Source organism: Dipodomys spectabilis, unplaced genomic scaffold (assembly GCF_019054845.1).
Source record: "Dipodomys spectabilis isolate Male_0828 unplaced genomic scaffold, ASM1905484v1 ptg000046l, whole genome shotgun sequence".
NCBI classification, from domain to species: Eukaryota; Metazoa; Chordata; class Mammalia; order Rodentia; family Heteromyidae; genus Dipodomys; species Dipodomys spectabilis.
Genome location: NW_024870723.1, coordinates 5,730,887 through 5,745,198, shown reverse-complemented (window position 1 = coordinate 5,745,198; position 14,312 = coordinate 5,730,887). Strand labels below are relative to the sequence as shown.

The 14,312-nt window shown below is 41.3% G+C and overlaps 1 protein-coding gene across 2 annotated transcripts in view; it reads left to right on the top strand.

Annotated features, from left to right (window-relative positions):
• The window catches only part of Cdk5rap2 (CDK5 regulatory subunit associated protein 2), a 175,854-nt gene extending 161,959 nt beyond the window's left edge, over nt 1-13,895 (top strand). The window contains exons 35-38 of one of the 2 annotated variants that reach the window (XM_042678675.1): nt 1,311-1,454; nt 10,690-10,816; nt 13,318-13,364; nt 13,806-13,895. In XM_042678675.1, coding sequence (XP_042534609.1) covers nt 1,311-1,454; nt 10,690-10,816; nt 13,318-13,364; nt 13,806-13,877 — 390 coding nt within the window. In that variant the 3' untranslated portion in view covers nt 13,878-13,895. Of the gene's footprint in view, nt 1-1,310; nt 1,455-10,689; nt 10,817-13,317; nt 13,365-13,800 lie in introns of both variants that reach the window. The other variant, XM_042678676.1, reaches the window with a different exon arrangement.
• The last annotated feature ends 417 nt before the right edge of the window (nt 13,896-14,312 follow it).

The following is a 14,312-nucleotide window of genomic DNA, read 5'->3' as shown; positions in this document are numbered from 1 at the left end:
TATGTGCTTGGTAAATACTTGTTGAGTAAATTAATAGATAATAATAAAATTCTTGTTCTTTTCGGATGAAAATATTTCATATATAAAAGCTAGAAATTGTAGAAAAGCATTTAAAATTTTTACTAAAGCCAGGCATTGGTGGCTCACACCTGTAATTCTAGCTATTCAGGAGGCTGAGATCTGAGGATCAAGACTCAAAGCCAGCCTAAGCAGGAAAGTTGATGAGACTCTTTGCCCTAAGTAACCACTGAGCACTAGCCCTGAGCATATAAAGCTCAGGGGCAGCACCCAGGCTCTGAGTTCAAACCCCAGGACTGGGACTGGCATGTGTGCATGCACGCGCACACACACACACACACACACATACACATTATGTACTAAAATACCACTTAGAGGTGATTGCTTAAAATTTTGACATATTTTAGTCCATTCATAAATCATAAAGTTTATCAAATAACCTATCCATAAAAATATATTTCCTATATTTCAGTATTAACACTTTTCCTATCTCATTAAATATTTCCTGACACTTGTCATGGCTGCCCAGTAAGTCAACATATAGATATAATATCATTTATTTTCTCTTTCACTGTTCGTTCAACATAAAAACTGCAGTGAGTATCTCTGATCAGCTATGAAGGAGAATGATCAGTTAAAGGTCATGAACTTTATAGGGATCTTGATAATTATTAATGCTTTACTTTCCTAAAAGATTTTGTCTGTGAACAAGAATCTGTCTTAGTTCATCTTTGTCTTTGAAGAGTATTTTTTATTTCAGATTTTTTTCTCTCCATTTGCGATCTAGAGGTGGTTTTATTTTTTTCACTGCTTGTGAAGGCAAATGTTCTTTAGATTTGTTTTCTTCTTTTTCAGATATTTCCCCATCTCTTAGTCATGTTCTTTGTCATGACCTTGACCCCACCCTCTATGTGAGTTTGCTTCTGGGAGCAGAGAGAGTAAGACAGACTTTGGAGGGCCTGAATGTGTGTGTTGTTGGGCTCATTTGCGCGGGAGGTTTTCTGTGGGCCGCAGAGTGGTGTGAGTGGCTCTGCCATGGCTCTTCTAGGTGTGATAACATGGTTAATGCTGGCGGTCATCAGTGATTCATCGGGCTAGGTCCCCACCCTGAAATCCTCTCATAATTTACAGTTCATCGGCATTTAAGAACCATGAATTGATGTCATAGGGCATCGACCTCCTGCTCGGCTTGCGAAACATAGGCCCTTCAGTCTGGAGATTCACACTGTGTGTTCCAGCTTCTTTGCTGCTGATCTCTGTCAACACAGCACTAACAGCTATTTGTCCCCCAGGGTCCACACCTGGTGCCCCTGAGCAAGTTTGTCTTCAGCGTGAGTGCAGCCAAGCTGGTCCTGGAAGAGGCCTCAAGGCTGCTGCAGCTCCTCTGGAGAGTCTCACTGCCCCCAAATGGCCAGTGTTCCCTTCACTGTGAGCAGGTAGGTAGTGACATGTGCTTTGGAGGTTCAAAGATGCTCCTAGGGCTTGTGTTGAGGTCCCTTTCTTGCTCAGCCCAGGGCTGGCCCTAACCATTGTGCCGTCTGTAGGATGGTGTCGGGAAGAGGGAGACCCCAGGTGTACGGTGACTTCTCTGGGTTCTTACTAGATTCCTAACACCTTGAGAGCTGGAAATGGGGTTGGGCTGACTTCAAACTGTGATCCTCTAGATTTCAGTCTCTTGAGCAGCTAAGATTACAAGCATAAGCCACCAGCATCTATCAATTTTTTTCATATTTTTAAACAAACAAGTGGATGAATGAGTGAATACTTTCTTTACATACTCCTAAACACTAGTACACTAGTATCTGCCTCAGATGACTTTTAAGGGTAACATTTGTGAGGTAAGCACTCTCAATAGAATGTTTTTGTCCTTAACATATGACTATGTAATATATAACATAATGTATATGTAATAAACATATAGTGATCTCCCACTTGTAAATCAGTCCAGGGACTGTTAGCACTCATGCTGATTCATTCTCTTCCTGAAGGTCTCTCAGGCAATTGGTTATATATCTTTCAATTTATAGAACTCTAGAGCCAGGAGAAGGACCTTAGCGATGCTCTGGTGTGGTTTCCCATGTACACAGACCCCTGGGTAGTGTTAAATTGCCTCTGGCCACTTTTCTAACACAGCCTGTGTTTCATGCAGTGCCTTTTGCTTGGTGTGAAATGTGTGTAAGACATACTTCAGTTTGCAGCAGCAAGTGCAATGGCTTTTAACTATCTGCTGTTTTCTTTGAGTGTCGTTGATTTACCTTTTGCATTTAATGTGCCCTCTCTAGGCCTTGTGCATCAGTTTATATGAGAAAGTTAGGTGAAGACACAGCTTGATTATAATAATTTTTAAGTGGAGGATAAACAATACCAACCCAACAGGCTACTCATGGGGATGTGACGGGAGAGCTTGAGGGGCATGTTGATTGCTCTAAATAGACCTTGCCTCATAGATTTGACTTTGAAGCTATAAAAATATGTTACATAATTATAAGCCAAAGAAAACGGAGAAAACAGTTTCTAAAAGCTCTCAGCAAGATGAAATAAGCCAACTCTACTATGTGGCACTTGAGGACACATTTCAGTGACTGCCCCAGAATCCCTTGACCATACATCCCTAGGAAAATACTCCAAGGACACAAAGAGCCGCCAGACATTTAATGAAAATATTGTCTTCAATGGTTACATCGTTGGTAAGATATTGATACTGATATTCTGAAACTATTACATTTCTATTGTAAAGGAAAGCAAATCATGTAATTTCATTAAGACTGAGGTTTTTACTGTAAGAGAAAAGAGAGAAATATGAAATTGAAGAAATAAAGGCCCCGTGATTTTAAATTTGTATTGTAAACATCAAAGTGAACTCTTGGTGTATTTTCTATTAAAGAATTTGCTAACTCACTCTACATAAAAGGCTGAAGAAATAAAATCCAATTCAATACCAGCAAGCACCACTAATGTTCCCATTGTGGTTTCTAAATGCCTCTTCTCACTGAAAGGAGCTAGGGCTTCGGGAGGATCTAGACAGGAAATGGACAGCATAACCTATTGTATCCTAGTAGAAAAGGAAGGGGGGTAGGAGTCGGATGGGAGCATGTAGATTTAGAGTGGCTCATAAGTATGGTTCCCGGACCTCAGTTAATCAGAGTCATCTGGAAATTGTCAAAAACTCATTTTCTCAGGCCTCACTGTAGACCACTGAGTCAGCCGCTCTGGGGACAGCCCTACATGGGCTTTACAAACCTTCCTGTGAGCTTTGAGAGCCATAGGATTAAAAAAACATTAAGAGATCGTAAATGCAAAGTGTGGATCTTATTTGAATCCTAAATCAAACCACTTGTATAAAAAATAAATTTATGAAGCAATCAGAGAAATGTGCCCACTGGATTTCTTGGTGATATAGATTGGGAATCCATTATTTGCAGTGTTTGGGACCCAGAAGTGTTCTTAGAGTTTTGTTTTTTTCAGATTTGAATACTATGGGTTGATTATCCCTGATCTGAAGACCTACAATCCAAAATGCATCAGCTGAAAGTTTTGGATTTTCAGATTATAGAGGGTCAACCTACATTAAGAAATTTTTTTCATTTTTTTAATAAGAATAATGTATTTTAATTCCTGGCAGAAAATAACTGCCATCTTAGCTTACTGTATCTAGCGAAGCTGTCCTTTATAATTGAAGGAGAAATAAAAACTTTCCATGTAAACAAAAGCTAAGGGAATTTATGATCATCCTGCATTGTAGAAGATACTACTCAAAGGAATTTTATACACCAAAAAGGAAGATAAATACAACCATGAGAATATGGAAAGAATAAATCTCCCTAGATGAGTGAATAAACAAATGAGTGGGAAAGAATGAGACATTACAAAAACAGCAATATGGCAAGAATTACTTTATACTTTTCAGTAATAACTGAATGTCAGTTGTCGAGATTTTCCAGTCAAGAAACACAAGATGGGCAGATTGGATTAAAAATTAAGGCAACCATTTATTGCCTACTGGCAAAGGAAAAAACAGGCTTAAAGGGAAAAGATGGGAAAAGATATACAAAGCAAATGGAACTTCAAAGCCAAAAAGGGTAGTTATACTTAAACAAAGTAGACTTCAAACAAAATTAGTCCCAAAAAACAGAGAAGGTCACTTCACCTTGATAAAGGGAACAATCATCAAGAGGATATAAAAATTGTAAACATTTATACATGGAATGTTGGTGTACACAGTTTCATTAAACAAACACGTGAAAGCACAAGTAGACCCCAACACAATAAGGAGTGATTTGAATACCCTACTCTCACCAAATGATAGGTTGCCCAGACTGCAACCTCCCCCCCCCCCACAAAAATAATGAAGCTTCAAAGTTAAATGACACTGTGAATCACATTTAACAGACATCTACAGAGGGTTCTTCCTAATAGCTGCAGAATACAGATTCTTAACAGCCCATGAAACTTTCTTCTCCAAAGTCGATCACATTTAAGTACATAAAGCAAGTCTTAACAAATGCAAGAAAACAGAAGTAACTTCCTGTATTTTATCAGGTCTGAGGGGAATAAAACTGGAAATCAGCAGCAAAAGAAATTACGGAAAATATTCAAGTAGATGGTGCCTGACTGAACATTATACTTTTCAATGATCAGTAAGTATGTCACGGAAAAAATAAGGGAAGGACTTACAAAGTTGTTAGAATCAAATGAAAATGAAAAGAGAGCTTACCAGAACCTTGTGACACAGCAAAGGCAGTTTTAGGAGGAAGGTTCATGAGGATGGGTGCCTACATTAAGTAAAAAAATTAAATTGCCAGATAAAATAATAAGCTCCTAGGAAAACAAGAGTAAGCCAAGCCCCAAATTAGTAGGCAGAAAGAAAGGGTAAACACTAGGGTAGAAATAATGAAATGGAGACTACAAGACTAAAAGAGTCAATATCGACGAAGATTTGGCTTTGCAAAGATAATCAGAATTGACAATCCCTTAGCCAAACTAACCAAAAGAAAGAGGAGACGATCCACATAATTAAAATTAGAGATGGAAAACCGTATCTCACAACAGTTACCAATAAAATTGAGTGAATCATTAGGAAAACTTTTAAAACTTGATATTCAAGTAAACTTGAAAATCTAGGAGGAACATAAATCTCTAGATAACATTTCACTTGTCAAAATTGAATTAAGATGATAGAAACCATTTAAAGAGATCTTTTACAAGCAATGAGATTAAAGTGGTAATGGATTCACTGCTTAATTGTACTAGACCTTTAAAAAAGACAAACATCAGTGCTGAAACTATTCCACAAAATAAAAGGAAAGGAATGCTATCAAACTTCTTCTGTGATTCCAGTATTAACCTGATATTACATACGTAAGAGAGAGAAAGAGAGAAAAGAAAGAAAAAGGAAAACTGTGGAGTAGTTTTCTTGAGAACATCAGTACAAAAGTTCTCATTAATATGTTTTGCTAACTGAATGGGACAACACATTAAAATGATCATACATCATGGTCAAGGTGGTTTCATTCTGAGGATAGGATGGCTGTGAACAGTCAGCCATAGTAGCTCAAGCCTGTAATCCTACTACTTAGGTAGCAGATTTTGTAAGAATCATGATTTTGAGGCCAGCCCAGCCAAATTATTCACCTGACCCCATTCCAATCAGTGAGGGCATGATGGCTTGCACCTTAGCTATGTAGGAAGCAAACAGGAGAGTCATGGTCCAGGCTGGCCTTGGCATAAACATGACACTCAAAAAATAAGAAAACAGGGTTGGGAACATGGCTCTGTGGTCATGTGCCTGCCTACTTGTGTGTACACACGCACTCACACACACACACACCAAGAAACTATAAGAGGGTACTTGTGTATAATAAAGGCACAATCCCACTAAGAAAATTTTTTTTCTCTGAAGTCTGAAGTGAGACAAGAATATCTACCCTATCCATTCTCTATCCATTCTCATTCAGTATTGTGCTTGGATAGGAGTCAGATGGATACAAATAGAAAGGGAAGAAATTAAATTATCCCTATTTTTAGATGGAATGATTCTATACTTGTAAGATCCTAAAGATTTCAAAAGTCCTCTTAGATCAGGAAAAACACTTTCGGCAAAATAGCAGGATATAAAATCGACACACAAAAATCTGTATATACTAATTGCAAACAGACTGAGTAAGAAATCTGGAAAACAATCTCATTGAGAAGAGTCTGGGGAAAATACCTAGGAATAAACTTAATTGGAGGTAAAATACCTCTACAATGAACACTACAGAACACTGAAGAAAAGAAATTGAAAGAGACACTAAAAGATGGAGAGACCTTCTTGTTCATGGATCGCAGAATCAATTTTGTGAAAATGGCCATATTGTGAAAGATTCAGTGTAACCCCTATAAAAACCCATGAAATAGAAAAAAAAAGTATTGAAATTCATATGCAGAATGGACGATTCTGAATAGACAAAGTAGTCCTTAAGAAAACTGACAATAAAAAAAGAAAACAAAAGAAAAAAAAGCAATGCTTTAAGTATTGTGATGCCTAGCTAGGTTATATTACGGAGCCATGGTAACAGAAGCAGCATGGTAATCATCACAAAGGCAGATGGATAGAATAGAATAGGAGATCCAGAAATTAATCCATAGAGTTAAATCCATCTTACTTTCACCCAAGGTCTCCCAAGCACACTTTGTAGAAAAGAATCTCCTTGAGAAATGCTTTTAGGAAAATTAGTGATCTACAGAAAGAAGACTGAACCTAGATCCTTATCTCTCACTCTGTATAAAAATAAATCCAAGATGTATCAAGGACCTTCATATAAGATCTGAAACTTTGAAACTACTATGGGAAAACACTTGAAAATACAGGTATAGGCAATGACTTTCTGAATAAGAATAAAAGCTCAGAAAATAAAAGCAAGAATTGACAAATGGGATTGCATCAAGTTCAAAAGCTTCTGCACATCAAAAGAAACAATTATCAGAGTAATAGAGCCTACAGAATGGGAGAAAATCTTTGTCACTATTCATCAGACAAGGGATTGATATTCAGAATATATGAAGAGCTCAAATAAACATTGAAAGAACAAATAATCCAATTAATATGGACAAATAAATTGAGCAGACACTTCTTGAAACAAGAAGTAAAAATGGGCAATGATTACATGAAAAACACAATCTTCAATATCTGTAGCCATGAAGGAAATGAAAATGGAAATGACTTTTGATATTCCAGTCCCAGACAGAATGCTTATCATCAAGACAATGAGCAGAAACAAATGCTAGTAGCTAGGACGTAGAGAAAAGGATACTCATACACTGTGGGAATGTAAGTTAGTGCAGACATTATGGAAATCAGTGTGGCAATCCCTCAATACATGAAAACAGAGCTAGCCTAGGACCCTGCTAGACCACTGTTGGACGAATGCCTAAAGGAATACAAGTCAGCACGCATAATAAAGATACCTGTCCATCTATGTTTATTGTGATACACAATAGCCAAGTTCTGAGATCTGTCTAGGTGCCCACCGATAGATGATGCATAAAGAAATTGAGGTATTTATACACAAGGATGTATTGTTTGTTTAGTGGTAAAGAAGAATAAAATTATGTCATTTGAATGAACATGGATGGAACTGGAGCACATCATGTTAAGCAAATCAGCCTGACTTGGAAAAGCAGGTACTGTATGTTTTCTGTTATATGTGGAATATAGATATAAAGGAAAACATGGACCTGAACATAAAGTAGGGGGGGCATTTGGAGGAAGCAGTCAGCAGGAAATGGGAAGAGAAAAAGGAAACAGGGAAGGGAGTAAACATGGCCTAAGTACATTATAGACACTTTTCAAAATTGCAAGAAAGATAAATAAAGGATGGGAGATAGGCATAAGAATGAATCATAAGGTATCAGCCTTCATTACTAGCTGGAGTTAGGTATTGTTATTCTCATCTTCTAGAGGCAGGAACCGAAACTCCAAGGTGTTAAATTGACGAGTTTCTGCATTATACAGAGAGAAAGCGACGGAGCTGTGCTTTTGAGCTTTTGCTATTTTTGTTGTTGCTAGTTGTGGGGCTTGCACTCGGTTCCTGGCCATGTCCCTGAGCTTCTTTGCCACTTGAACCACAACACCACTTCCGGTTAGTTAATTGGAGATGAGTCTCATGGAGTCTGTTCTGCTCAGGCTGGCTTCGAATGAACCACGAGCCTCAGATCTTAGCTAGAATTACATGCGTGAGCCACCGGCACTTGGTGAGCCCTTGCTATTTTTTAATATAGTGTCCAGGCACCCTGTGAGCCCTTGCTATTTTTAATACAGTGTCTTTATGCTGGATTTGAATCCAGCAACACATAAGTAAATAAAAATCTTTCATTTTAAGGGCTGGCTGGACTATGCACATATTGTTAGACATTTACCCATGAAAACAGACTTACTACTTGGTGAATGGTGTCAAAGCACCTGCTGTTTTCTGGGCACAAATGATCTGAGGCCAGAAAGGAGTGGGGAGCTGGTCAGAGACACTGCCATATCTAGAGTGATAGGGATGCTTCTGGTGGGAAGGGGCATCTGGAGGAGGTGACTATGGAAAGGCTACAGGAGGAGGAGGGGGTTACCCATCAGGGTAGGGAGTGCCCATTCTCTGAGTTTACCCTACTGCATTGTGACAGATGGGTCAGGATAGTTACTTCAAGGTCAGAGATTGGAGCTAAGTCTCTGACAATTTAGTGACTTTGTCCTAGGATACATAGACTTGTAAAGCCATGACCAGAACCCAAATCTTTGTGGCTTCTAGCCTGCAGGTGAGAATCGAAGCAAATCTAACTTTTAAATTAGGATCTGTTTTGGAAGAACCATTGAAGTCTTTGTACCTGACATTGTTAGCTAATCTTAAAAGTAGGTTAAGGCAGGGAATCAATGATTCTTCCCTTAAACATTTTAGTTTAACTTAAAACAGACAAATGTACATTCCCTTGCTATTTTTTCGATGTTAGTCCAGACTTTTTCTTTGAATATCTGTCTGCTGATTGGAGTGTCATATCTTCTTTCATAAACCACATCCATAATGTATGTCTGTCACTTCCAGTTTTTGTTTCTTTAAGATGAAGAGAAAGCTTAGACTCCTGCAAAGCAATCTGAATATATAGAATTCTTTTAGACAGTTCCTCCCACATCTTTCATAGTTGTCTCCCCCACACCTAATTTGCCAGAAATGTGTTTCTCAGTGACTTGCCTTTATCTGGTCTTCCCTGAAGCGTATGTTAGTTTTCAACAACCAGCTCTCTGTCCATACACATAGCTTGTAGTTTTACTTAATATTTAATTTGATTCTGTAATTTGATTATGTAAGTATAGCTGTCAAACCAATTGGAAACAGACACACTAAAGGGACTCTTCATATGCTGACAACTCACCTTGTCTGCACTTGGGAACTGAAGTGATTCAGTGTCACCAAGAGTTCTGGGGGCCAGGGCCAGTAGAAAGGAAGACAGTTGTCCCTGCCTGGGTTGGTGAACAGTCTGTTTTGTGTATTTCATGTCAGAGGCCCTGGGACCAGTTTGCCTTCCGTCTGAACAATACTCAAAGTATATCCTTATGGGTCATACTCACTAAGTCACACTTTTGTATTATCTTTTTAAGATTTAATCATTAACAGTATTTTAAGTCAATGTTACAGCTTCTTGTAAAAAGAAATAACCTCAAGCAATTTGAAGTTCCATCCTTTGGAAATAATGCTACTAATGTTTTGTTGCCACACTGACTTCTACATCTATGGATGTGTACCAATTGTGTCATCACTTTTGTGGTTTTTTTTTTTTATTAGCTTACATTAGTTATACTAATGGAAGGGGGGGGGTATTTAATTGTTGTGTGTTCAGTTTTATGAAGCAGAAATGCCTTAGATGTAGTATATAGCCTGTGTTGTTCTGAGCTCTTTGGCTACTAATTATAATCATCTTTTGATATCAATAAATAGAGCTCTACAACATTATTTTTAATAGCTGAAAAATTATTCCTTTCTCTGTAAGTACTGTAATTTATTCAGATTCATATTAAGCAAATCAGGTTTATTTCTTCCTACTATTAAGCATGCTGAAGTGAGCATGCATCTTCTTTGGCTTGTGTTATTATATACTAATGTTACCTATTATTGCTTGGGGGAAATGCTGTAGACCTGCTGGGGCCAAGCCTTGGGAGTGTTCACAATAGTAGGTGTCTGGGCATTCTGCTGGGCCATGCTATTTTTCAGTTCTACCAGCAGACCTTAGATTTTCCTCCTTCTTGCATTTTAACCAATTTGCCAATCTAATGATTTTTATTCAAGTATCCATGCTAGTGAAGTTGAGAATCTTTTTTTTTTCTTTTTTCGCCTGTATTGGGACTTGAAGTCAGGGTCTAGATGCTGTCTCTTAGCTTTTTCACTCCAAACTAGTGCTCTACCACTTGAACCATACCTTCACTTTCAGCATTTTGGTGGTCTATTAGAGATAAGAGACTCATGGACTTTCCTGCCTGGGTTGGCTCCTAAGTGCCATCCTCAGATCTCAGCCTCCTGAATAGGATGACAGGCATGAGCCAGCAGCTCCTGGCTGAAGTTGACCATCTTTTGATATGGTGTTGTAGTTTCTTCTTAGGTAATGTAACGTTTCATTGTCTTATTTCATTTATTTTCTAAATCTTTTTCTGTTTAGATTGGTGAAATGAAGTCAGAGATCACCAAACTTTACAAAACGTTGTTTGAACAAGAAAAGAAGCTGCAGAACAGTGTGAAGCTTTTACAGCAGAGCAAGCACCAGGAAAAAGTCATCTTTGATCAGTGTAAGTGAGTGGTTGAGGTGGCCACCGTGTCTGACCATTTCCTGCCTATGAGTGCCGCCAGCCCCACCCTGACTGGCTCTCTTTGCAGTCCAGGTTGTTTGTGATCATTTCTTTTCCTACTGTACCATTTCTCGCTTGCACAGATTAGTCTGCTCATTTACAGTACCTGTGTAGGTGGCTAGCTCCTTACAGGTGCTCTGAGCTGGGAGGAGCAGGATGACTTCTCTCTACCCTGGGAGGTAAGCATCCTAGAGGAAGTGACCCTGAGCCAGGTCTGAAAAGAGGGTTAGGCATTGTCAGGAGCCAATGGCAGTCCAGGCCACCAACTGGGGGGACAGAGGCAAGAAATAAGGTTTTGTAGGTGGTAAACTAGAAATGGTTTGTGTTGATAGAGCAAAACTGCCTGTGGCACAGTGAGGTAGAAAGCCAGGGGACTGGGGACTGTACTGTGCCATGAAAGGATTCAGGTGTCAGGAGCAGAGGAGCAGCTGCATGCAGTAAAGGTTCTTTGTTGCTGTCTAACCTGGGAGGGAAGAAAGCAGCTTGGCCCTGCCTGGGTCAAGCTGACTCCTCTCCGTGTGCAGCAGCAAATTAGGGACGGGTGTCCAGCTGAGACCTTTCCTGCCACTCACTAGTCACGGGGCCTGTAGCCCCTGCTTTGCTGAGTGAGGGTAGTCGTCCTGTCCTGCGGGGCTGAGGGTCCTCAGTGAGTCACAGTAGACACCTCCCAGGCCATGTGGCCCTCTTAGGGGCCCTCTTCCTTGCCAGCCTTCTGCTGAGGTGTAGGTGTGCTATGGGCTCTGGTATGAGCCATGTCACTGCACTGGAGCAGCCTTATTTGAGGCGCAGACTTTACAGCTCTGTCCTTTCGTCTTCTCAGCATAGCAGGCATTCTTGTGCTTTTAGGTCTAAGAGCCACTTCAGATCTTGGGCCAGGCATCTCTTAGCATTTCTGGTGGGTTTTACTCACACGGTGCATCCAGTACATTTCAAGATTATTTTTAACCTTCACACCTGGCACTTGGTGAATCCTGAGAAAGTGATGGACTCTCCCTAGGAAAATGCACAACGCGCGCGCACACACACACACACACACACACACACACACACACACACACAAACACAAACACAAACACACTTTGTACATCATTTGCAGGGTATAGGGCCATCCTTAGCATGTCTGTGGTTCCTGCAGCCTAATGTGGGCCTTCTTTTTTTTGGGGGGGGGGGGGGTCTGGTCGTGGGGCCTGAACTCTGGGCCTGGGCGCTGTCCTTCAGCTCTTCAGCCCAAGGCGAGTGCACTACCACTTGAACCACAGCGCCACTTCTGGCCTTTTTTTTCTGCTTATGTGGTGCTGAGGAATCGAACCCAGGGCCTCATGCATGCAAGGCAAGCACTCTACCACTGAGCCACCTTCCCAGCCCTCCAAAATTATTCTTGCCCAGCTACAAAGCTCATGCAGTCTGTCTCCTCCCTCAAGGTGGTAGGTTTCAAATAGAGTTCAGTATCTTCAGGTAGACATTTCTGTGAATCAGATATTTTCCCAGGCCACCACAGATAACCTATTCTGGATAAGACATTCAGGAGGGGTCGTGGGTTGGAGTGAGTCTGTTTCAGTGTCAGTCACCACTGGCCAGAGGCCTGGATCTGGAAGGCTTACCTGGTTTACTCAGGAGCAGTGGTGATCTGACCTTACTAAGTCCTACTTAGAACAGATTTTTGATCAGAATCTGAAATCCATTCAGTAGCTGCTGCTAGAGTTTATGTGTAAGGAAAGATTGAGAGAGGAAACGACCATCACTGCTTTTCCCAGAGTTCTCCACTGCAGCTCTGTCTAGGATGCAGCCCAGGTGGAGTTGGTGGCATCCTCTGAACCCATTTGTGAGCCCCTCCTGTCCAGGCAGAATTCTGTTTGCCTAGGGGATCAATGTTGGGTTATTATGCCCACTGAAGGGCAGGTGAGGGGGACAAAAATGCCCAGGTATTTTCCTCCAGTCCTTTGGGGGTTTGCTTCAAGGAGTGTGTTGTAAAATCCTGGCTTCACAAAACTCCCTGGACTCTTGACCCCTGCAGGCTTCCATACGTGGGTTTGCTTCCCACCTTGCTTCTCAGAGGGCCCAGGACACCCAAGAATGCCACATGCTGTTAGGGCCCAAGACTTTACCCTTCCTGTGCCCTTGCCCTCCCCACCCCACAAGATGAGCTCAGCATGCCTGGCAGCTGAGTTTCCATTCAGAGCAATGGTATGATGGCATGTTCTATGTTCTGTGCCCCCATCAGGCCATGACCTAGAGAAGACGTGAAGAGATATCTGTGGCCTACACTTTCTGGAGGGTTTCTGGGCCCAGAGCTCTGTGAAGGAGACAGGGCATTTGTCTTCTCTTGTCTGGGTGCTTTGGGGTTGTTCACAAGTCTGAACCATTCAGGCTTGGGGCCTGCGTTCCCTTAGCCCTGCTTTCACCCCGCCTTCTCATCACTCCCGTTTTTCCTTTCTCTTCAGTGGCCGTCACCCACAAAGTCCTTCGGAAGGCCAGAGGAAACCTGGAGGTAAGGCCTCTAAGCTATTTCATGGATGGCCATGATGAGCAGGGTGGCCCAGGGCAGAGCCAGCTTCTTTTGAAACATGAAGTTGAAGGTGGAACCACAGCTGTGTTTTTCTGCCAACAGAGCACAAAAAGTTCTATTTTATCATGCCTGTCGTCAGAGCTTGCTCTGCTTTTTAAGTCTGTATGCAGTTTTTTTCACAAGTGAGAAATAGAGCAAACGGCGACTGCCGCATAGTAGGCATTTGTTAAGTCTTTCTGGGATGTATGAATACTGTATGATCTTTGTCATTTTGTTCTGTAAATATTTACTGATCAAACAGTATGTCTTTGAAAGCAGTTTCAAAATAGCTTCTTGCCTTTAACTCTGTCAGGGATCTTACTTCAAAAACCCTCTGTTGACCTAAAATTCTCATTTTTTTTCCTCCTCCTTGTCCTAGCTCAGGCCTGGAGGCGCCCATCCAGGAACGTCCAGTCCCAGCAGATCAGGCTTCTGAGGAGAACTTTCAGCCAATAAAGCTTGTGCCTGAGATCACACTGTCTCTGTTCCAACTGTCGCTCCTGGTGCGGAGCAAGAGCTGCTGGCCAGAGGAAATTTGCTGTTCCCTCTATTGTGTACAGAAATGTCCGCTGGGTCAGGTTCTCCTCAGTGCCACACTGGAAAGGCCTTGGGCTCTGTTTGGGTGTGGGGCGGGGTCCGGGGCTGAGGGCACACACGTTGATGGGCCTCATGACCATGCTGACGTGAGACTTTACTTCCTGGTCTGCTTTTCCCACCTCACAGCCTAGAGCCCATTGTTAGGTGCTACAGAGCCAGCACCCACTGCGCACACCAGCTTTATTCCGGGAGCCCTCTCAGTCCCTACTCAGTCTCCCTCTCTACTCCAACCCCTGCATCATTCCTGGTCGTTGAGTGTCTGTTAGGATGGCCCTTCATTTGTTTTTACCTCCT